The sequence below is a fragment of the Balaenoptera borealis genome (assembly GCF_965194805.1).
Source record: "Balaenoptera borealis genome assembly, chromosome: 1".
NCBI lineage: Eukaryota > Metazoa > Chordata > Mammalia > Artiodactyla > Balaenopteridae > Balaenoptera > Balaenoptera borealis.
Window position 1 is genome coordinate 120,927,479 of NC_138860.1, and position 25,367 is coordinate 120,952,845.

General features: G+C 34.9%; 1 protein-coding gene and 1 long non-coding RNA gene across 11 annotated transcripts in view; one reads left to right on the forward strand and one right to left on the reverse strand.

The window, feature by feature from the left end:
• Positions 1–25,367, forward strand: part of TTLL7 (tubulin tyrosine ligase like 7) — a 157,059-nt gene that overhangs the window by 59,870 nt on the left and 71,822 nt on the right. For all 10 annotated transcript variants that reach the window (XR_014249243.1, XR_014249244.1, XM_082408236.1 and 7 more), the window contains exons 4-9: positions 3,174–3,295; positions 3,926–3,993; positions 6,091–6,249; positions 10,544–10,760; positions 15,254–15,418; positions 20,274–20,432. Coding sequence is in view for 8 of the 10 variants with exons in the window: in XM_082408236.1 (XP_082264362.1) it covers positions 3,174–3,295; positions 3,926–3,993; positions 6,091–6,249; positions 10,544–10,760; positions 15,254–15,418; positions 20,274–20,432 (890 nt within the window). In the remaining 2 variants the exon portion in view is untranslated. The remainder of the gene's footprint in view (positions 1–3,173; positions 3,296–3,925; positions 3,994–6,090; positions 6,250–10,543; positions 10,761–15,253; positions 15,419–20,273; positions 20,433–25,367) is intronic.
• Positions 1–25,367, reverse strand: part of LOC309604817 — a 405,061-nt gene that overhangs the window by 41,243 nt on the left and 338,451 nt on the right. The window lies entirely within an intron of this gene.

A 25,367-nucleotide genomic window follows, 5' to 3' on the forward strand; every position in this document is an offset into this window, starting at 1 on the left:
ACTGATTCCAGACCTCTTTGCTGAGCCTGCTCAGTTGTGTTTAGCAAAAGCCCTGGCTAGATCAGGCTTGGAGACTTGGACCAGGGACTGCTGGGAGAATACAAAGCTAAGTATAGGGGAGGGAAAGAGACAATTGGCTGTGTGTCCAGGAGAAAGTGTTACCTTGCTTTCCCTTATTTAACCTTGTGATATGCAACAGATTACTTCTTGTAATTTAATTACTGCTCCTTTGACAGGTTGAATTATATAATAGAAAGATAATTAAGCCATAGTCAGGACACTTGTGTTTTGTCCCTGGTGTTGCGTGTTTCCTCATGTAGAATACTTTAATCACTACTGGTCTTAATATTAATTCTTTTATAACCCTGGACCAAATATTTTCACATGAATTACCTCATTTAATCTTCCAGTAACCCTGTCAAATAGGCTGCATTACTCCCTTGTTGTCCTTTTCCCTGACTTTCCTCACTCTAATAGTGAATTTGAAGTGGCTAACAGCCATAAGAAAATAAATAAGGAAAAATAAAAACAGTAAAATAGGATGAATCTTGTGGCTGATCAGAATACAAACTGCATTCTATGAAATCTTGTATAGTTAGAGATGTGCATGGGTTTGACTCTGAGCTTCCTAGCAAGCAAAGCAAATAATCGAAACATAATCAGCTATAGAATACACAGTGCCCAGAAGATAAAACCATACTGGTTATTCAAGGGAAATGCAATTTTTTCTATTTCCGAGTCTTGAGAGAAATTTCTCCCATAATTCCTCATGGAGACACGTTGTGGAATGGTGAACTACATTCTCACAGTAGTCCTATAATTAATACATTATGAAATTTTAATTATTACTTTTTAAAATGCCCCTTAGCACAGTTGAAGAAACTGAAGCTCACTGAGAGTTAGCAACTTACTCAATATCGTACAGATGGCAAAAGTAGAACTTGAATCTGAATTAATTTGCTTCCAAATTTAGTGTTCTTTTTACTCTATCATACTGCCTAAATAAAATATGAATTGAAATTTAAATTGAGGAACATTAAGGTGTCCTCTGTATCTAAAATTCAGAGAGTTGTTGCATGGATTCCTATTTTTAAAACTCCTGAACAGCCTCTGAAAGCTCTATGGGTCAAGGCAAAAAAAAGTAGGACAAATTTGTGAGGAATGTATTTTTGGTAATTTTCATTAAATAGGGACAAGACAGATTGGAGAAGGGGGTACTTAATTATGCAAGGGGAAATGTGAGAAAAATGGTTGGTGTGGTTATCTCTATTTTACCAACGGGGAGTTTGGTTTGGTAGAAATTCAATATTGAGGCAATTACTTCACTTCTTTTTGTAAAGAGAGCTCCTAAAAGACCAACATTTAAAAGCACGGATTTAGGCTTTGACTGCCAACAGCCTTCTATTTGGAACTGACATGTTAAAGGAAGTTCTTTTCTGTGCAGTGGAGGATGGTATACTTAAAAAGATGCCAATTGATTTCTAAAACTTCAATTCAAACAAAAATATGATTAAATAGCTTAGCTGAAAAAAAAAGCGACAGTTTAATACCCTACATTGTATTTTTCTTTGAAGTTCAACTTTGTCAGCTCTCCAAGCTTTGAATTTCATAATAAGAGAGATTTATATATGACAGACCTTACAAATTTGACTTTGAGAATCTAAAGAAAGAATGGGTCTTTTCCACCATTGTTATGTACCCTGAATGTTCCCAGCCTCACCAGCTCATGTGTACATTAATACCCACATTTTAGTAGCTCATTATACTCCCTCCGTCCGTAACTGCCACCAGTTCCATTTCTCTCCTCAGGGGTTTCCCAGTTATTTCTGAGAGGCCCAGGGCAATGACTTCCACGCATTCAGAAATGGGTCTGCCCCTGAGCTGCGGTTCTGGCCTTGTCACTGTTTTCTGCTTGTGAGCCACTGAAAGAACTCTCCTAGGCTGTGTCACTATGGTCCTTGCCCTCCCCACGAGCTCTAGATGACACAGAAGCTCTTGGGCCCTCAGGACGCCAACACTGCATGGTGGTCTGCGGCAGAGAGCGGAACAGCCCTTTCCCCAAATTCTTGTACTGTACGTTGTCACCTAGGCCTTCAGAACAGCCCCGCGTTTTATCAAGCTTCTCATGGATAAAAGCAGCTTCACCTCAACAGTCCCTTCCCCGACCTCACCCGTCTCCAGTCACTGTCTTCTTCTATTATGCCTGTGTTCCAGGCATTAGTGCATAACAAGCCCGTTCTTTCTCCTCAGCCAGAAAGAAATCAAGAGTCCCTAGGACTTGAGACCAGCAGGTGTCTGGTCATCAGTTTCATACTTGAGCCAAGTACATTCAGACAATTAATCCCTTTTTACCGTATCTCCCCATATATAGGGCAGTATAAAGAAAATGTTTAAAAATAAACATCGAAGCGCTGCTAATTTGTTACACCATTCTATTAAGACTCCAAATTCTGTTGGAACCTAAATTTATCCTAAGTATTTGCTGATCTTTATTCTAAATTTGAACCTCATTGGAAGAAAAATGTCAATATGTTAATTGTGTAATTGTGATATCAATGTGTTGATTGGGAAATCTAAAAAACAAGATTTTCTCTGAGCATAAATTTTTTCCATAGGATAAGAGGGTTGGGAGCAGATAGGAGGGCCAGAGTTTCCAAATCTCTCCTGTAATTCTGCTTCATTATTTTGTATCCTGTGTCAATATAGCTGACTTGGTTTTAACTGCTAAAAATAATTTGAACTAGGGAGGTGGAAAATATAGGATAGGTCTAATGATCAGGGGCTATTTTTATCTTTTCCCTTTTGTACCTAACCCAAGGTCATGAAAAAGCCATAAAAGTACATTTTCCTGAGTAGATGTGTTGTCAGCTGTGTGTGTATTTTCACTATGCTATGAATAATCACTGAAGTCTTTAATAGTGTTGTGTACCTGTTAAATCTCAGAAAATTGAAACTAAGGATTTTGGGTGCCACTTAAAAACAGTTCTCTGTTGCTATTGAGTATAATTTGGCATTAAATTGTTGTAGCTAAAAATAAGGTTATGCTATAACTAATGGAAATTTTACAAGTGAAATACTGTGAGCTAAAATGGATATATATCAAAAAAGATTTTCATAATGAATGGATTTCAGAAGTATTTTAATTTTGGTTTAACTTAACTGTTTACTTGCAGTTCGTTTAGTAATAGATGAAATGGGATTTATGAAAACGCCAGATGAGGATGAAACAAGTAACCTTATATGGTGTGATTCAGCTGTTCAGCAGGAGAAGATTGCAGAGCTGCAAAATTACCAGGTGGGAAATTAATCATGACCAATTTTTGGTTAGTAGGAAAGTTATATGAATTCCATTATAATTTTCTTTACATAAGGCTCTTAATATGTTGACGTATTAAATTTCAGTTCTAATTTACCTGAATAGCCTGTTTTGTTGCTGTCCAGTTGTACTGACTTTTTGCCTGAAGACTGCATCCTCTCAAATTTAACTTTTAACCTCTTTCCATCTTTAAGGAAGAATTAATAGAGGAAAACTCTTCCTAGGCTGGTGCTTTGCATTATGCTTAAAGATGAACGATGTGGAGTAGATTGCATAAAGAGATCTGAATACGGATATCCCTTGTAATGTCAGCTATGTGTAATTTGGCTTCATTATTTTATTTCTGGAATGTAATACAAACATATAAAAAATAAAAAAGCCAAATACATGGAATTTTAGACAATTGAGATTTTGAATAGTTCTTCCTGTTAGTGTAGAGGGTTATACAAAATTGACTGTAGGCAACAAATTAGTCCATTTTCATCAGTTTTTTTTGTTTTTTACTAAAAAAAAATTAAACTCAAAGAATGAATGTAACTGTATTATAGTATAAATGAATATATTCATTAAGTTAATGAAAATATTAATGTTGACCTTTTTATTTTCCAGAGGATCAACCATTTTCCAGGAATGGGGGAGATCTGTAGGAAGGATTTCCTAGCAAGAAATATGACCAAGTAATCTTCATTTTCTTGTAATAGAGAAGACCTGTTCAAAAATTACATTTTGAATGTCATAGTGCTATCTTTCACAAATTTATATTGATTTGAAATGATATTTTGTTGGAAGAGATAGAATTTTAGAGCTGGAGGTGTTTTAAAATTTTCCTGGTTCTATTCTTTGACTTTGCAGAGGAGGTAATTGAGGGTCAGAGACATGAATATCTTGCACAAAGTCAAATAGCTAACAGCAGAGCTGGAGTAGAAATCTGGTCTCCAGAATTTCAGGGTTCTTTTCACTGCAACTTGCTGTCTCTCTAGCAGCATAAGTTTTTCTTTTAAATGTAAAAAGTTTTCTGTACATGGCATTCAATATATACTTAATTATTTTCAGTTAAACCTTGCAGGAACTAAGTTGTTGCATTATATCCCGCCTGTGGGTATGTGTGTGTTCAGAATACTGGTTATTGAGCATCTAATATGTGCCAGGCACTGTAATAGGTGCCTGTGTGCACACATATATGCATACACACATGTACATGTTCCTACCCAGGGATACATGCACACATATTTATCTCAGAGACCATTATTTAGAGTAATAATCTGCTTTCATGGGAAAAACTGTTAACAGGTAAAGTGTTATACTGAATATACTGCAGAATTTTTGTGCAGCTTATATTTCTGTTGATTAGATTTTTTTTTTATTTTAAGAAAGTTGATAAACTGTATGCTTGGATTTTTTTCTAAATATAACAAAGAATGGTATCATTCATAAACACCTCATGGTTAGTTTTAAAGTGTATTGTTCTATTAAAGCTTTAACTTGATCTAATTTCACATTATTGTTAAAATATAATAAATACATGTAAAGGTGTTGGAAATAAAAACAAGTACATTAGCACTGTTATTGTGCTTCCTTTAGATGTGTGTGTGTGTGTGTGTTTCAAAGCAGTCAACGTTAGCCTATTTTGTACTGAGATTATTTACCTGGTTGGTTTCTTTTGGATTTGACAGATGGAGTTGGTGATTATTTTCCTTCTCATAGTGGAAACATAACTTTTTTTATAGGGTTCTCTTGAAAGAGCACTTGAAATATGATAACTGTATGACCTTCCAGTTGTGGAAGCCAGGTGGCTTATATATTCCACACCCTAGTCTTACAGTATAGGCCCTGCTTCTGTGCATATTATATACTATGGTCCCATTTGGAAACAGTAACTACTCATCTATAAAAGACTTGCATACATTTATAAAGAAGACTTTTTGAAACAATCAGATTTTCTTTAATAGGTAATATTTTAAAATATTTCTAAGAATTTAAAAATTGTTATGGAAATCAATATGTACCAAATAATTAGCATTTGGATTAATCAAAAGCAAACATTTTATACCTAGTATTGTTATCAATATCCCTAAGTTATGTACCAAATAGGCAGCCTGATTTATAGCAAATACAAAAATGTCAGGCCATACATTGTAGCCATAAAACTACATGTATAGGTAGATGTAGTTGATATAAACAAAACCTGACTCAGAGGCTTCAATGGTTTTCTCACAAAAGTAGTAAAACTCCAGAAAACACCGGGGTAAAAGGCAATCTAAAATTTTTCCCTATGGATGACCCAGCAAACTCCAAATCATCTTTTAAGAAGCAATATGAATGGCACCTGGCTGTGAACCATACTAACCAACCCCATCCTGGAGGCAGAGTTAATGACGCCTTCCACATGTTACCTTGCCTTATACAGCTTTATTGCACCTATCACACTGTTATTTAATTAATAGCCTATATGTAAATCCCTTAGAACAGAGACCATGTTAATCCTCAGTGCCCAACACATAGTATATACTCAAATGTTTGATCTATTAATATGTAAGTTAGTACATGGGGCAGAAATTCTAGTCTATTTTTTCCACTAATGTATCCCTAGTATCTAGAATAGTGCCTAACATATAGTAGGTGATTAATAGGCATTTTAAAAAATTAATGAATGGATCAATAAATGAAGAAATGGAGGGAATTTAAATCCTTGTAGTAAATGTCAGCAGCACAGAGAAAGAAAGTTTAGATAAGTTTGAATAGAAGTTACTTTTCATATTATCTCTAACTTACAGAATGATCAAGTCCCGGCCTCTGGATTATACCTTTGTTCCTCGAACATGGATCTTCCCTGCTGAATATACACAATTTCAGAATTATATGAAAGAATTAAAGAAAAAAAGAAAGCAGAAGACTTTTATAGTAAAACCAGCTAATGGTGCAATGGGTCATGGGTAGGTATTTTTCATATGGAATACATAAAAATTTTAAAAAATTGGGGGAGAGAATAAGTGTGACCATTTGCTCATGGTTGAGTACTAATATGAAAAAAATAATAAAATAGCTTTCTAACTTTTGCTTTTTTTGGAACTAAATATTTAATGAGCCCTTTTACCCTGTCCTGGAGACTTCAATAATTCAATCTAAAAATTTAATCAGCAGGTTGTGAGACTTTGATAGGAGACTACAAAATAGAGAAAAGTAAATATTTTCTAAATTTTTTCTTAAACATAAAATTTGTATTCATCATAATTTTAGAGTAAGCTTGGAGAGGAAAATCAGTTGATACAGTAGAGCTAAACTGAGTTGGTGAATGAAATGGAAAGGGTGTTACTGTTTTCATCTTTAAAAAAAAATTTAAGCACAAAATATCTATTTTCTTTGCTTTACAAATAATTTTTTTCTTTATGTAGCCATGGTAATTGGATTGAAGATGAGTAGAACATATTTTAAGCTAAAGTGCTGAGAACTAGACCTGTTAGCTGGGGATAGATTATACAACTTAATATTCCTGTTTACTTTTGCTTTCTTATGCTAGTTTTCTGCTGTTTACTTTTTCAAAGAAAATGTGGCTGAGGCTACTTTTAATAAAAACACAAGTAATTTTTATCTTTGATTAGAGTGCTGTGGGGAAAAAAGATATTTGGAAATATAGCTGCCAGGTAAATTACTGTTCAACACATTTCCTTTTAACTTTTAATCATAATTTAATAATTTAATCAGACATTATTTTAAACTGTGGTTTAGTAATTTAAAAGACAAACAACATGTAGTGTTAGTGGAAATTGTATATTAATTGTTTAATGTAAATTTGGTTCACTATATGTTAGTATCAAGGTAAACATTTTGGGGGGGATAATTGAAGTTCACATTTTCTCAATTTTAATGTTAAAAATTATGTTAAAAATTCATTTTTATATATATTTAATGTTAGTGTAAATAGTTAATAATATGAATTGACTACAGTAATAAAATAGCTGAAAAGTATACTATACATACTGTGCTGCCAGGGTTTATCTCATGCAATGCAGAAGTACATAGGTAAAGTACACCTCTCTCATCTGTAGAATATATGTATTTCCTTGCTGGTTTTCTGTTTAATTGTCCTGTTCATTATTGAGAGTGGGGGGCATTGAACACTTCAGCTGCTATTGTTGAACTGTCTATCTGTGCCTTCAATTCTATCAGTTTTTGCTTCATATATTTTGGAGCTCTGTTGTGAGGTGCATATGTTTATAATTATTATATCTTCTTGATGCATTGACTTTTAAAAATTATTATATTACTGTTTTTCTTTGTCTGTTGCAGTACTTTTTGTCTTAAAGTCTATTTTGTCTGATACTAGTATAGCCACTTCAGTTCTCTCTTGGTTACTGTTGGCATGGAATATCTTTTCCATTTGTTCACTTTCAGCCTATTTAAGTCTTTGAATATAAAGTGTGGCTCTTGTTGACAGCATGTAGTTGGGCCATATTTTTTAATACATTCTGCCAAATCTTGTCTTCCAACTGGAGAGTTAATCCATTCTTATTTATTATGTAATTATTGATAAGGAAAGATTTACTTTTGGCATTTTGCTATTTGTTTTCTTTATGTCTTATATAGTTTTCATACCTCAATTTCTCCATTTCTGCCCTCTTGTGTATTACATGGGTATTTTCTAGTGTACCATTTTAATTTCATTGTCATTTATTTTACTATATATTTTTTGAGTTATTTTTTAAATGGTTGCTTTGGGGTTACAATTAGCATCTCAATTTATAACAACTTAGTTTGGATTAGTATCATTACTTTTAACAGTAAAAACAACAACAAAACTTTGCTTCTATTTGCCTCTTCCCCCTTTATGATGTTTTGTCACAAATTACACCTGTATATATTGTGTGCCCATCAAAATAGATTTATAATAATTGTTTTATGCAGTTGTGTTTTAAATAATACAGGAAAAATAAGCAGTTACAAACCTAAACTACACTAGTAGTGACTTTTATTTTTACCTATGTAGTAATATTTACAGGTGCTCTTTATTTCTTTGTGTAGATTTGAATTACTGCCTAGTGTCCCTTTGCTTCAGCCTGAAGGATTGTCTTTAGCATTTCTTATAGGCCAGGTATAATAGCAACAAACTCTCTCAGTTTTTGTTTATCTGGTAATGTCTTAATTTCTCTTTCAATTTTGAATATTTTGTCAGATATAGATTTCTTGGTTAACAGTTTTTTTTTTTCTTTTTCTATCAGCACTTTGAATATGTCATCTTACTGTCTTCTGCCCTCCATTGTTTCTGATGAGAAATTAGCTCTTTATCTTAATGAGGATCGCTTGGATGTGATGAGTGGCCTGTCTTGCTACTTTTTTCTCTCTTTCTCTAGGCTTTTGACAGTTTGATTAGAACATGTCTTAGTGTGGCTCTCTTTGAGTTTATCTTACTTGAAGTTTATTAGGCTTCTTGATTTGTAGGTTAATATTTTTCATCAGATTGGGGGATTCTCAGCCATTAATTCTTCAAAGAGTCTTTTTGCCCCTTTCTCTTTTCTCCTTTTGAGACACCCATTACGAGTGTGTTGATATTATTGATGTTGACTTGCAGGGCTCTTAAGCTCTGTTCATTTTTCTTCATTCTTTTTCCTTTCTGTTCTTCAGACTAATCTCAATTGATTTATCTTCAAGTTTGCTGATTCTTTCCCTGCCTTCCCAAATCTTCTGTTTAGCCCCTCTAATGTATTTTTGTTTCAGTTATTGTACTTTACAACTTCAGAATTTTTGCTTGGTTCCCCCCACCTACCCCACCACCTTTAAAAGTAATTTCTATCTCTACTGATATTCTTCATTGGTGAGATATTATTCACATGGTTTCCTTCAGTTCTTCGTACATGATTTCCTTTAGCTCTTTGAACAAATTTAAAATAGTTGATTTAAATAATTTATTGTCTGGTAAGTCAAATATCTGGGTTTCCTCAGGTATAGTTTCTATTAATTGAGAATTTTTTTTGTGTATGGGTCATACTCTTCTTTTTTGAATGACTCATGATATTTTGTTGAAAATTGGACATTTTGTGTATTGTAATGTAGCAACTCTGACAATTAGATTCTCTCTCCTCTACAGGGTTTTTTGTTACCATTGATGTTTATTTGTTTAGTGACCTTTCTGAAATAATTTTGTAAAGTTTGTATTTTTTATTGTGTGTGACCTCTGAAGTTCCTGTTCTGTTGGGTCAGTGGTCAGTGTAATTGTCCAATCCATTAGTAATTGAATAGAGATTTCCTTAAACACTGGGAACCAAATATCTATATCTATACCTATATCCATATACACCCACATACATATGTATATGTGTGTGTGTATATATAGATATAGGTATAGATATATATTTATCCCCCAATCCTTGCAGATGGGGTGTGTGTGTGTGTGTGTGTGTGTTGGAGCATGCCCTCAACACTTAGCTAGGTAGTTTATAACTCTGCCTTAGCCTTCACTTCCTACTTGTACAGAGCTTGATGGTTAGCTGGACGTAAGAGTTTAGAGCCATCTCAGGCCTCTCCTGAGCATGCACTTAGCCCTGGGCATTCATATGGCCTTCTAGAATCCCATAAATATGTGAGAGTTTTTCAAAGCCCTTATTCCCCAAAGATTGTCATTCCTGTCTTTTTCCCCAATCTTTGCAGTTAGTCTGTTGTTTTTCCCAACTGCTATTTGTTGCCCCAGGCAGCAGGGACTGCTACATTTGTCTTTAAATGTTTTCAACATTTGTCTCCGCCCACCCCCCCCACCCCCCCAAGTAGCTGCCTCAGCACTGGGAGAGTTCGCAGTTAGACAAGATAAAAGAAAACCTTTGAGATTGTCCAGGGAACCACAGAACTGATTTAAACAAATAGACAAATAAACAAACAAACAAAACAACCACAAGAATAGGTCTGTTCTGCTGCCTCTAGAACCAGTACCTGTACTGGGAACACGGGTTACTGCTCAAGGCCACTGCTGAGCTGGGGGTTGGGGGTGGTACCAGAGTAAGTTAAAATGCTAGGAATCTGTTTTACACAGATTCAGCTGTGTTTTTTTTGTTGTTGTTTATTACATGTTCCTTGGTTAGTATCCATGGTTCTAAAAAAGTTGCTTCTGACAGTATTTTTATGCTGTATTTTTTTTGTGTGTGTGTGGTGGGACCACTTTCCTCTTGAGTATTACCTATAACTTTGTTAAAATCCTGACTCCATAACAAATTATTCTTTTAATCTTTTCTTTAAATTTAGGATTTCTTTGATAAGAAATGGTGACAAACTTCCATCTCAGGATCATTTGATTGTTCAAGAATACATTGAAAAGCCTTTCCTAATGGAAGGTTACAAGTTTGATTTACGAATTTATATTCTGGTAACATCGTGTGATCCACTAAAAATATTTCTCTACCATGATGGACTTGTGCGAATGGGAACAGAGAAGTACATTCCACCTAATGAGACCAATTTGGTAAGTGATACCAGACACTATGATTTTATTAATTTATTCAACATCTATTTTTTAAAACACCCATTGTGTATAAATGTTAAATGAACAAAGTTCCTCCTCTCAGGCTTTTATAGTCTAGAAGAATTATATACGTAAATAAGACTGCCTCTAATTTAAGACAGCTTTGTGGAAATTAGAAAAAAAAGTGCCTGCTGCTCCAGGTAGGCTAATTAGGAAAACACACCCCATCTGGGTGCTGTGAGCATGAGGATGGATTTCGAAGTATATATGTGTGTGTAGTGGTCCTGGATAGAAATGTTTGATACAGAAATACAAATTAAAATAATATGCCATTGAGAAATACAGATAAAGTGTTAAAGAATTGAGTGTAGGAATAGGTTTTGTTCAGCTTCTCATGGGAGAGGTGGTATTTGAGCAGGCTTTGTATGAAAGGTATGGTTTAAACATGTAGAATGTGGGAGAAAGTACATGAAACAGAGAAAGCAAAAGTTATCAGAGAGTAGAGTTATTATTTTTTGTTGGAACAAAAGAGAAGATTTTAAATTTATGTTGCTCAATTGTGAAGTAGAGACATAAATTGGCAGTTTCATAGTACGTTTTTAAATCTATTAAGTGGAGATTTTTGTTAGTATTTTTCCATTAGGATTATCTTTGTGTAGCCACAACATATTGATGAAAGTCATAACTGTGTAGTTTATGAAGGTCAAACTGTAATTTATTATCATAATTTATCATGAAAGTCATAAATGTAATTTATAGTTTATGAGAGACAAACTGTAGTTTATTATCCATACTTAAAAATTTAGTTAACCTCTACCTCTATTTTTGGATCTACTAATTACAGTAAAAATTACACCTAATTAAGGATTGTTTCCCATTTTTGTCAAAGGCCTGGTTATTGTTCTTCTATAATATTATGCACATAAATGACTACATTGAGTGGTCATTTTCCAAAATTAAATGACTAATCATAAATGTTGCTACGTTCAATTAACTAAGAAATGTTGTAAACCTGGCTAAGGAAGAATAAGGGAACTGTCAAAGTTTTTACAGGAAAGGAAGATAAAAGAAAGAATCATCTCTTCAAAGGTCATAAGGTGTGAATACATCCAATCTTCAAGAAATGTTTGAACTCTACTGCATTCTAGACATTGTGCTGGTTTTGGAAAAACGGTGACCAAGACAGATACAGTACTTGATCTCACAAAAGCAACAATCTAGTGGGGAGGCAGAAAATAAATAAGCAATTATAATACCCAGTGGTAAGTGTAATGGTTTAAGAAACTGAGAATGCTATGGCAGTGCATAGCAGGAACATCTAACTAACTCATTTGGAGATACAGTTAGAGAGGGAGTTTGTAAAGTGAAATCTGAAGAGTGAGGGTTTAGCTAAGTTAGAGGTGGGGTGGGATGGGTTAAGACTCCAAGTAGAAGAATGGTCCAGAGGTAGGAGGGAGAGTGATACGTCTGGAGAGAGCACACACATTCAATATGGCTAAAGTACAGACTAAGACAGGATGGGTGTTCTGACATCAGGATGGAGAGTCCCAGAGGCCAGATCTTGGTAGATCATGGCTAGGATTTTGGAACTTAACCTAAGAAGAAGGGAAGCATTGAAAGATTTTAAACAAGGGAAAGAAGGAATGAGATTTTTGTCTTAAAAAGGTCACCTGGTCTATAGTGTGGGGAATGTGAGATGGGGCTGTAGATGGATGGGAGAGACTAGAGTAAGGGAGACAAGAAGCTGTATTCTAGTCTAACCACATGTGAGAGACAAGATGACTTAATTTGAAGTGATAGTAGGACAGGACTACGAATAAGAGCACAGATTTCAGATATATTTACGATACCATGGGTAACACTGATATACCGACAGGTTGATTTGTAGAATAAGGGAAAGAGAGAGAGACATTAAGGATAAAACTCAAAAGAGTTTTGGCACAGCAGTTGGGTGGATGGTGACATTCTCTGTGATAGGGAGTATAGGAGCTTTTAAAGTTTTGCAGAAAGCTGATGTGTTTGATTTGAGATGCCTGTGTGACTTCCAAATGGATCTATACTATTGGCATTTGGATATACAGTATAGGTCTGAAGCTTAGATGAGAGAACTGATCTACAGGCGTAATTTGGGGCTTGTCAGTTTATAGATTATAATTAAAATTGTTGGAGTGGGTAAGACTGGATTATATATATGTAAGGCAGATAGTCATGTTTTGAGAGGAAAGAGTAAGGGAAGAGATAGGAAAGGGTAAGACTTGAAAGCTCATTTAGGTGATAAAGTGATTTATTCTAATTTCTTAAGTTGGATGTATGTGATTTGCTTAAGTACACTGGGTTAGGAAATCATATTGAAAGATTGGGAGTCAGGAAACGTGGCCTCTAGGTTTCGCTTTGCCAAGTGCTCTTGAGTCACATAATCTCCTGGCTTTGGTTTTCACATGTATGAAAAATGATGTTCTCCTGTATAAACATCAGTGTTCCTCATATATCTCTAAAATTTTATGATTGAATTCCTACATGAAGATATGAAAAATTTAAAAAGTGAAGTGCAAAACTTTATCTAAAGTGAGATCACTCTTATGTAAAAGATAAGTTTAAGAAAAAAGGTGGAAAAAATAAACCAAAATGCTCCCATTGGTTGTTTTTGGACAGCAGACTGCTTCATATTTTTTTCCTTCGTATTTCCAATTTTTAAAATAGGTGCATTTTGTCATGAGCTGTATATTGATAAGCTACATGTAAGGAAATCATAAGAGAGAATTTCAGAAATTGAAATATAATAAACATAAATTTTTTTGCCACCCCGTGTAGCAGTCAGTCAATCCTTGAAAGGTTCTGTATGTTCCAATTCATTATTTGGAGTCTATACGCTATAAAATAGGGTGGAGAATAGTTATATACTTTTCATGCGTTGCAGGTTGCTATTTGATTCAGAGCTGCCATCACTTCTCCTTATGGCAAATGTCCAACTGACAATGAACTGTTTAGAAGGGGATTTTTGTCAAGGTAGATGTGAAATTGTGGAATTTCCAATGCTACATATAAAGATAATGTTTTAAGAAAAATGCAAAGTTCCATTTCTTATTCACTTTTCCACTAGGATATCTAGAGTTTTTGTTACTGCTGTTAGTATTTATTTTAAGAAATTCCTGCCAAATGGAGAGCTCCTCAAAAAATTATTTTCCAAACAAAAATAATTTCTAGTTTGGAAACTAAGGAATGTTATAGTTTGATTAGTTTCCTTTTTTCTTTAAATCAAGCACGTAAAATTAGACAAGTATAAGGTTATGCTCTTTCTTTTAAATATCACTTAGTTTAAAGTGATAATTTTCATGAAGGTAGGGACTATGTCTGCCTTGTTAATCTTTGTGTCTACAGTGCACAGCACACATTCCTGCCAGTGGTGGGTGCTCCTTAAATATTGTTCAATGAACAAAAAAAATTCTTAATTACTGGTGGGCATATGGATTAATAAACAACATGTAGCTCATATGATCAGTTCTGCATATTTGCTTCAAAGATTTCAATACTGTAGACTTAAGTAACTGCAGTGAAAATAAAATATGATATAAATATCATTGGTTATTAACAAATCAGAATAGTAATGATGTGCCCAAAGTATGTATTCATTGTGATGCAACATTGCTATCTAAAGTGGTTTCTGGGAGTAGGATCATGAGGGTGGGATTTACAGACCTCATGAATGTTTATGATAGATTGATAAGGAGCTATTAATGTATATTAATTGACAATTATGAGAAATTTTAAATTTTGTATTCTTTTTCAAGTTTATTTGAGGATAACGTTGTCAACAAACATAAGAATATAAAGAGACTAAGACCTAAGAACTCCAGTATGGAGCGCTATAACTTTGCTGTTAATCATTTAGACATTTGTACAGCATCGTGTGGTGCTTCTGTCTGCTGACTCTGAGTGCACTCTGTCTTGTTAACAAGTTACAGTGATCTTCCAGTCAGGATGGGAGGGCAGAGGTTGAGGTTGTTATCCTGCCTCTAGGTTTCTGCTACTTACTTGAGCTTTCACTTTTAAATCTTTGTTTGAGAAGATATAGAATACTCTCTCTCAGAAAATTCCTTTCCCAAAACAAGTTAGGATGAAAATTTTAGAAAAACATTAAAAACAAACCAACTAAGAAAAACAAACTTCAAAGTTACAGCATTTTTCTTGCTTAGCAATATGTAGTTTCACATTTTCATTTAATTACTCTATATATCCTTATTATTTTCATACTTTCTATGGTAGATATATTTTCAGTAATATACAAAGTAACTTTGTAGGTAACTACTTTCACAACCTTTTTTAGAAAAATGTGCCATTGCATTTTGAAAATTATCTTTATAATCATTAAATTATGAATATGTATATTTTAAACTTTAAGATTGTCTTTCCTCTTTGGATGCTTTCTTTTCTGTGAAACTTCATGGTTCTAGAGTCTCATAGGTGATAACAACTTTGGTTTTGACTTGTTATAGACCCAGTTATTCATGCATCTGACAAACTACTCTGTGAACAAGCACAATGAACATTTTGAAAGGGATGAAACTGAAAACAAAGGCAGCAAACGTTCCATCAAATGGTTTACAGAATTCCTACAAGCAAATCAACATGATGTTGCTAAGTTTTGGAGTGATATTTCAGTAAGATTATACCATTTTACAATTTTAATTGTCTTTCCTCATATTAATTGAAAGGATCATCAACCATTTTAAATAAAGAACGGATTACATTAGATTGGGCAGATAAAGTGTGCTTTTATGAAGAAAGTGAAATTTGTCATGGACCTGAATAGATAAGTAGTACTTTTACTGCTAGGCTCGGAAAGAGGGAATGCTAAGCGGAGGCAAAAGCGTGAGTAAAGGCATGGAGGTATGAAAATAGTTCAAAGTGGCCCAGGTTGGCACATATCGTATTTGTGGGAGATTCATGAGGACTTAATGGCTGGAAAGATACGTGGAACCAAGTTTTAGGTCTGAAAATCAAGGCTTCACTTGGTAGGCAGTAAGGATTCATTCAGTTTTTAAGGGAAGAGAGTAATAAGGCCAAAGACCATGCATTTGAAAGATAAATCTGACAATGGGTATAGGATGGGTTAGAGTGAAGACCAGAAGTAGGTAGAGGAGGACATTTGGGAGTAGTTGCAGGGAAAAGAATGGCCTGAATTGAACCACAATAAAAGAGGTGACAATGAAGTAGACCTTGAGATTAACTGAATGTTCAGAATGGGGAGGGGGGAAGAAGTATTCAGATATTCTTCTGCAGTTTTGAGGAATAATTATAAGGAGAATGGGTGTGGCATTATTTGAAATAGAATAGGAAGGAATTTATTTTGAGATGTAGAGCTTAGTTTTGCAGATGAGAGAAAAGAGTTCTATTCACTTATTTGCTAGTTCATTTATTCATTTATTCAGTAAACATTTATTGAACCCATAATATAAGCCTGTCCCTGGCTGATAATTTGAGGATTTGTAAGATACAGCTCCAAGCCTCAAAAAACTCAAGAGTTTGGTAGGGAACACTCGCACATAAATTGTTAATGAAATGCAATGTAGCAAGTACAAAAACAGAGGCATACATTGGATTCTGTGGGGTTGTAGAGGAAGACCACATATAGTAGCTTTGAGTGGATGGGCATAGCAGGACTTCCTGGAGGCACTGACACCTGAACACAGTTTTTTAAAAGCCCATGAGGCTATGATGAATTCTATTTTCGATATGTTAAACTTGAAATGTTCTCTTAGGTAGAAAAGTTGAGCAGGCAGTTAAAAGTGTATGTATGAGGTGTAATGGATAATTAAAGCCATGGCAGTAGATGAAATTCCAAATGGTAAGGGTAAAGAGAGAAAAGGAAACACGTATGAGAAGATGACCTTGGTGAAACAGACCCTTTTATTAATCCTAGCAGAAATATTAAAATGGTATTCATAGTTAAGAAGAGTATGTTGAAAATACTTAACATGATTAGGGCTATACAATTTGACTTCTGGGACAAATAATATATATTTAAACAAAAATATCATGGAAAATGAACTTGAAAGTTCATTGTTGGTTGAACTTGGTTCTCTTGAGTAAATCAGAGAAAAACTCAGCATCATTATATTTATTCCTTTTCTTAGTGTTTTGTTGGTTTAAATCTTTTTTAAAATCTTATTTTCTGTGTCACAGAATGTAAACCTGAAGATCTTTAGGTATCAGACAAGTAAAAAGGAGTTAAGTAGTCTGTATAGAAGAAAATAGGGCAGGCTGAGAATGGTGGTAATTTGAGGAGCATAAGAGGTCTAAAGGGGATAGATACCACTCAGCACCAGCCTGTTGATGCCATGTGGTATTTTGGGCCCAGTGTGCCTCATTCTCTAATTTGTCAATAGATGCCCTAAGTCTCCTGATTTATAAATGTTAGCAACAAATTCAAAATTTTTAAAAATTTAGGGGTTCCATCAAATTTTAAAGTTTGTCATTTGGATTTGGTCAGATTCTCACGAACTTGTTAACTTTCTATTATATCTTCCTGAGAGACTAAATATTGATACATCCAAACAAGAAATTTGATTCCAACAATGCCATTTATTTATCTATTTCTTTATCAAGGCCAGTTTTTTGGAAATTCCAAAAAATATTCTAATAATGATAGTTTACTATCATGTGGGTCAGAAACATCAAAGTGGTAAAATTTGCAATTTTGATACAATAGCTCAATGATGGAAGATCTACTTGGTGACACCTGGATGATTTAATGAATGGGTCGTTTGGTGACTAGCTCAGTGAGACCAAGAAAGTTTTAGATGCCCTCTGGTGTTCTTTTTCTTTACCAGATTCTTCACTTCTTATGAGTTTGATTGTTCAGGGAAGTCTTTGTGAAAAGGTGGAACCTGTTGGGTTGCCTTGGTGAGGAATGTACGGAGAGAATCAGTCAGAGAGAAAAATGGATATCATTAGCTTTACAGACATTAGTTTTAAGTGGTACTTTCCCCACATAATTGAATTAGGACAAGGTATACAACTAAGACTAATACTAATAAGAGTATGGAAATTAACTCCTCAGTTAGAGCTTAAAATATAATTTTCAGATATGACCTGAACATAGCAATTGCGGGCCTATTAAGCTCTGATACATTGCATGATCTTTTCTATAAATGGGTAAATTTTGCATCATTCTTGCCTACATTAGTTAAAATGTATATTAATAATCTATAAGTAACCAATTAATAAATAATTACTAACATTAACTTTTCCAAGTACCTTCTTACAATTATCTTGTCAAACTATTTGCACTTACGTAATTCTTTTAAAATTTGCCTTCCTTGTTAAGAATTGCATGTACTTACAGATGTCTGTTGAAGGTGAATCAATGGGATAGTATAAAAAGAGAATAAAAGGAGATGGAGAAGGCAATTGTGCAATAAATTTTTATCTTAATAGTTTACAAATTTCATGACTTTAACTTAGAACTTTTTTTGGTGACTACTTTATTGATGGTAATTTCTCTGAAAAGTAGCTGTCTGCATATGAAAACTAACATTCAGCAATACCTTCTATGAAGAACAGATATATGTGCTTTTGTGCTGGTCAAGAATAAATAAGAAATCAATAGAAAAGCAGGCCATGGAGGTTAAAAATGACTATAATCACTCATAAAATCATCCTTAATGAATGCTTTTTATATACTTTAGGTACAAATCTACAAAATCATCTTTCAGAGCAATGTTGGAAATTCTCAAAAGCATTAGTGGAATTTGATTTGATTAGTGGAATTTGTGTTTGGTTGTATCATTCCTGATTTCACATATACCTGCAGTCTTTCCTCTGCATTCCTAAAAGTGTGCTGTTTTTTATGTAGAAAAAACACAGATTTGTAATCCAGAGTCTAAATATTCATTCCCCCTCACCCTGCCCCCCCATCCCCCCACCTATCTTGTTTCACATAGACACTTACTAGTCAAGGTTTTAAGTTTTTTTTCCTACCCAGGTGATTTCAGTAATATCTCAAGATTTATATAACGTGGCCTTTTTTTTTATCCTCATATACTGTGGTGCTACCATGCATTTGTTATTTTGAATAGAATTTTCTAAGAACAGCCTCTTGTGGCATCTCTGATATCCCCAAATACGTTCTGGGTTGGGATTCTTGGTAACAGTGAGGTTAACTTCATCTTCCATTTCTTTCTTTCATATAATAAATACTGCTCCCACCAGGCAGCTGAGTGTTTGTGTCTGACCAGATATATGAGGTGGAATTCCAGAAGAATAATAGAATAAATATAACAATAGTAGTTAAGTTGCTAACCCCTCTTGACGGTTTACTCTGTTCTAGGCACTATGCTAAGAGTTTTACATGGAGTCTCATTTTGTCCTTCCATCAGTCTTTTGCAGCAGGTATTTTTGCTATTGCCAGTTTACATTTTAGAAAAATGAGACTCACAAAGTTTAAGCAACATGACTGAGGGTGCACATCTAACAAGTAACAAAGCCTGGGATAAAGCCAGAAAGTCTACTTTGGAGCCATTTTCTAATGGCTATAATGCCATGCTATATTGCCTATACCTGTAGAATGGGAGTTAAAAAGACAGTATATTCTAGGCAAAAACCAGCGAGACAGCTTTTCCACAATCCATAGCTTGTTCTCAAACTTCGGTAAGCCAACTTTTTCTTTTATTAGCATTAGTAACTCACCCTAGTAGTATTATGTGTTCTCACAGAAAATGTTGACAGCTAGTTTGTTAATTGGCAGTACTCTGATTTCAGATAAACCTTATGAACAACAGAATCATCACTGCACAGAGAAACCCAACTCTCCTAGATTCTGTCCTCTTGGCCTTCCAGGCTTTGTCTAAGTGGAGGTTCTATAATGTTGTTTGTGAAATAGTTAACTCTCCTTGGAATTGTCTTCCCTCCCATCCCCTCGCCTTCTGTATGGTTTCTGAGAAGGCAAGCATGTGATCCTACCTTACTTATTTAACAAATACAAGCCGCATTCATAAAATTTTATTTGTTCACAGATGATCTTGAGCATTTACTAAATGCCAGGCACTATTGTTAAGCACTGGGAATGGGGTTGTAAATAATACAGACAAGGACTCTGTTTTAACAAAAAAAAGAAAAAGGTCAGCTGGTCCTATGCTGTGTAGTGACACAGTAATGAATGATGTATGGGTGCCTACTTTTGATGTATGGGTGCCTTCCCTACTTCAGGGGTCAGGGAAGGACTCTCTGAGTATCAAGGGGCCAGACATGGGAATACTGGGGGAAGTGTGTTCCAGGAAGAGGGATCAGCTAGTGTGAGAGGCCTAGAGAAGGGGAGCATGGCTGGAGCACAGTGGGCAGGGGGAGAGTTGGGTGACATGAAGTCAGAGCAGTGGCAGGGGTTAGATGCCACAGAGCTTTGTGAACCTGGCCAGGATGCTAGTTTGTAAGTCCAGGCCTGATTTCCATGTATGTAAATGAGATACAAAGAAATAAGGCTTTTCATCTTTTTTTAAAAAATCACAATCTTTACAGGAATTGGTGGTAAAGACTCTGATTGTAGCAGAACCTCATGTCCTGCATGCATATCGAATGTGCAGACCTGGTCAACCTCCAGGAAGTGAAAGTGTCTGCTTCGAAGTCCTGGGATTTGATATTTTGTTGGATAGAAAACTAAAGCCATGGCTTCTGGAGGTAAGGCGTTTCTTTAAGAAGAAAGAGAAGTGATCCCTATTCTTTTTTTTTTTGAGTTTTATTTTATTTTTTTATACTGCAGGTTCTTATTAGTCATCAGTTTTATACACATCAGTGTATACATGTCAATCCCAATCTCCCAATTCATCACACCACCACCCCCACCCCCCCATGGCTTTCCCCCCTTGGTGTCCATATGTTTGTTCTCTACATCTGTGTCTCTATTTCTGCCCTGCAAACCGGTTCATCTGTACCATTTTTCTAGGTTCCACATATATGCGTTAATATACGATATTTGTTTTTCTCTTTCTGACTTACTTCACTCTGTATGACAGTCTCTAGATCCATCCACGTCTCAACAAATGACTCAATTTTGTTCCTTTTTATGGCTGAGTAATATTCCATTGTATATATGTACCACATCTTTTTTATCCATTCGTCTGTCAACGGGCATTTAGGCTGCTTCCATGACCTGGCTATTGTAAATAGTGCTGCAGTGAACATTGGGGTGCATGTGTCTTTTTGAATTATGGTTTTCTCTGGGTATATGCCCAGTAGTGGAATTGCTGGATCATATGGTAATTCTATTTTTAGTTTTTTAAGGAACCTCCATACTGTTCTCCATAGTGGCCGTATCAATTTACATTCCCACCAACAGTGCAAGAGGGTTCCCTTTTCTCCACATCCTCTCCAGCATTTGTTGTTTGTAGATTTTCTGAGGATGCCCATTCTAACTGGTGTGAGGTGATACCTCACTGTAGTTTTGCAATTACATTTCTCTAATAATTAGTGATGTTGAGCAGCTTTTCATGTGGCTCTTGGCCGTCTGTATGTGTTCTTTGGAAAGATCTCTGTTTAGGTCTTCTGCCCATTTTTTGTTTGGGTTGTTTGTTTTCTTAATATTGAGCTGCATGAGCTGTTTATATATTTAGGAGATTAATCCTTTGTCCATTGATTTGTTTGCAACTATTTTCTCCCATTCTGAAGGTTGTCTTTTTGTCTTGTTTATGGTTTCCTTTGCTGTACAAAAGATTTTAAGTTCCATGTCCCATTTGGTTATTTTTGGTTTTATTTCCATTTCTTTAGGAGGTGGGTCAAAAAGGATCTTGCTTTGATTTATGTCATAGAGTGTTCTGCCTATGTTTTCCTCTAAGAGTTTTATAGTGTCCGGTCTTACATTTAGGTCTTTAATCCATTTTGAGTTTATTTTTGTGTATGGTGTTAGAGAGTGTTCTAATTTCATTCTTTTGCATGTAGCTGTCCAGTTTTCCCAGCACCACTTATTGAAGAGACTGTCTTTTCTCCATTGTATATCCTTGCCTCCTTTGTCATAGATTAGTTGACCATAGGTGTGTGGGTTTACCTCTGGGCTTTCTGTCTTGTTCCATTGATCTGTGTTTCTGTTTTTGTGCCAATACCATACTGTCTTGATTACTATAGCTTTGTAGTATAGTCTGAAGTCAGGGAGTCTGATTCCTCCAGCTCCGTTTTCTTCCCTCAAGAATGCTTTGGCAATTCGGGGTCTTTTGTGTCTCCATACAAATATTAAGATTTTTTGTTCTAGTTCTGTAAAAAATGCCATTGGTAATTTGATAGGGATTGCATTGAATCTGTAGATTGCTTTGGGTAGTATAGTCATTTTCACAATATTGATTCTTCCAATCCAAGAGCATGGTATATCTCTCCATCTGTTGGTATCATCTTTAATTTCTTTCATCAGTGTCTTATAGTTTTCTGCATACAGGTCTTTTGTCTCCCTAGGTAGGTTTATTCCTAGGTATTTTATTCATTTTGTTGCAGTGGTAAATGGGAGTGTTTCCTTAATTTCTCTTTCAGATTTTTCACCATTAGTGTATATAGGAATGCAAGAGATTTCTGTACATTAATTTTGTATCCTGCTACTTTACCAAATTCATTGATTAACTCTAGTAGTTTTCTGGTGGCATCTTTAGGATTCTCTATGTATACTATCATGTCTTCTGCAAACAGTGACAGTTTTACTTCTTCTTTTCCAATTTGTATTCCTTTTCTTTCTTTTTCTTCTCTGATTGCCGTAGCTAGGACTTCCAAAACTATGTTGAATAATAGTGGTGAGAGTGGGCATCCTTGTCTTGTTCCTGATCTTAGAAGAAATGATTTCAGTTTTTCACCATTGAGAATGATGTTTGCTGTGGGTTTGTCGTATATGACCTTTATTTTGTTGAGGTAGGTTCCCTCTATGCCCACTTTCTGGAGAATTTTTATCATAAATGGGTGTTGAATTTTGTCAAAAGCTTTTTCTGCATCTATTCAGATGATCATATGGTTTTTGTTCTTCAGTTTGTTAATATGGTGTATCACATTGATTGATTTGCGTATGTTGAAGGAACCTTGCATCCCTGGGATAATTCCTACTTGATCATGGTGTATGATCCTTTTAATGTGTTGTTGGATTCTGTTTGCTAGTATTTTGTTGAGGATTTTTGCATCTAAATTCATCAGTGATATTGGTCTGTAATTTTCTTTTTTTGTAGTATCTTTGTGTGGTTTTGGTATCAGTGTGATAGTGGCCTCATAGAATGAGTTTGGGAGTGTTCCTTACACTGCAACATTTTGGAAGAGTTTGAGAAGGATAGGTGTTAGCTCTTCTCTAAATGTTTGATAGAATTCATCTGTGAAGCCATCTGGTCCTGGACTTTTGTTTGTTGGAAGATTTTAAATCACAGTTTCAATTTCATTACTTGTGATTGGTCTGTCCATATTTTCTGTTTCTTCCTCGTTCAGTCTTGGAGGGTTATACCTTTCTAAGAATTTGTCCATTTCTTCCAGGTTGTCCATTTAATTGGCATAGAGTTGCTTGTAGTAGTCTCTTAGCATGCTTTGTATTTTTGTGGTGTCTGTTGTAACTTCTCCTTTTTAATTTCTAATTTTATTGACTTGAGTCCTCTCCCTCTTTTTCATGGTGAGTCTGGCTAATGGTTTATGAATTTTGTTTATCTTCTCAAAGAACCAGCTTTTAGTTTTACTGATCTTTGCTATTGTTTTCTTTGTTTCTATTTCATTTATTTCTGCTCTGATCTTTATGATTTCTTTCCTTCTGCTAACTTTGTGTTTTGTTTGTTCTTCTTTCTCTAGTTCCTTTAGGTATAAGGTTAGATTGTTTATTTGAAATTTTTCTTGTTTCTTGAGGTAGGCTTGCATAGTTTTAAACTTCCCTCTAGAACTGCTTTTGCAGTTCTAGGTTGTGGATCATCGTGTTTTCATTGTCATTTGTCTCTAGGTATTTTTTGATGTCCTATTTGCTTTCTTCCGTGATCTCTTGGTTATTTAGTAAAGTATTGTTTAGCCTCCATGTGTTTGTGTTTTTTACGTTTTTTTCCCTGTAATTCATTTCTAATCTCATAGCGTTGTGGTCAGAAAAGATGCTTGATATGATTTCAATTTTCTTAAATTTACTGAGGCTTGATTTGTGACCCAAGACATGATCTATCCTGGAGAATGTTCCATGCGCACTTGAGAAAAAATTGTAATCTCCTGTTTATAGATGGAATGTCCTATAAATATCAGTTAAATCTATCTGGTCTATTGTGTCATTTAAAGCTTGTGTTTCCTTATTTATTTCCATTTTGGATGATCTGTCCATTGGTTTAAGTGAGGTGTTCAAGTCCCCCACTATTATTGTGTTACTGTCTATTTCCTCTTTTATAGCTGTTAGCAGTTGCCTTATGTATTGAGGTGCTCCTATGTTGGGTGCATATATATTTATAATTCTTATATCTTCTTGGATTGATCCCTTGATCATTATGTAGTGTCCTTCCTTATCTCTTGTAACATTCTTTATTTTAAACTTTATTTTATCTGATATGAGTATTGCTACTCCAGCTTTCTTTTGATTTCCATTTGCATGGAATATCTTTTTCCATCCCCTCACTTGCAGTCTGTATGTGTCCCTAGGTCTGAAGTGGGTTTCTTGTAGACAGCTTATATATGGGTCTTGTTTTTGTAACCATTCAGTGAGCCTGTGTCTTTTGGTTGGAACATTTAATCCATTTACGTTTATGATAATTATCGATATGTATGTTTCTATGACCATTTTCTTAAATGTTTTGGGTTTGTTTTTGTAGGTCCTTTTCATCTCTTGTGTTTCCCACTTAGAGAAGTTCCTTTAGCATTTATTGTAGAGCTGGTTTGGTGGTGCTGAATTCTCTTAGCTTTTGCTTGTCTGTAAAGCTTTTGATTTCTCCATCGAATCTGAATGAGATCCTTGCCAGGTAGAATAATCTTGGTTGTAGGTTCTTCCCTTTCATTACTTTAAGTATATCATGCCACTCCCTTTTGGCTTGTAGAATTTCTGCTGAGAAATCAGCTGTTTACCTTAATGGGAGTTCCCTCGTATGTTACTTGTCATTTTTCCCTTGCTGCTTTCAATAATTTTTCTTTGTCTTTAATTTAGGCCAATTTGATTACTATGTGTCTTGGTGTGTTTCTCCTTGGGTTTATCCTGTATGGGACTCTCTGCACTTCCTGGACTTGGGTGGCTATTTCCTTTCCCATGTTAGGGAAGTTTTTGACTATAATCTCTTCAAATATTTTCTCTGGTGCTTTCTCTCTCTCTTCTCCTTCTGGGACCCCTACAATGCAAATGTTGTTGCGTTTAATGTTGTCCCAGAGGTATCTTAGGCTGTCTTCATTTCTTTTCATTCTTTTTTTCTTTATTCTGTTCCATGACCGTGAATTCCACCATTCTGTCTTCCAGGTCACTTATCCGTTCTTCTGCCTCAGTCATTCTGCTATTGATTCCTTCTAGTGTATTTTTCATTTCAGATATTGTATTGTTCATCTCTGTTTTTTTGTTCTTTAATTTTTCTAGGTGTTTGTGAAACATTTCTTGCATCTTCTCGATCTTTGCCTCCATTCTATTTCTGAGGTCCTGGATCATCTTCACTATCATTATTC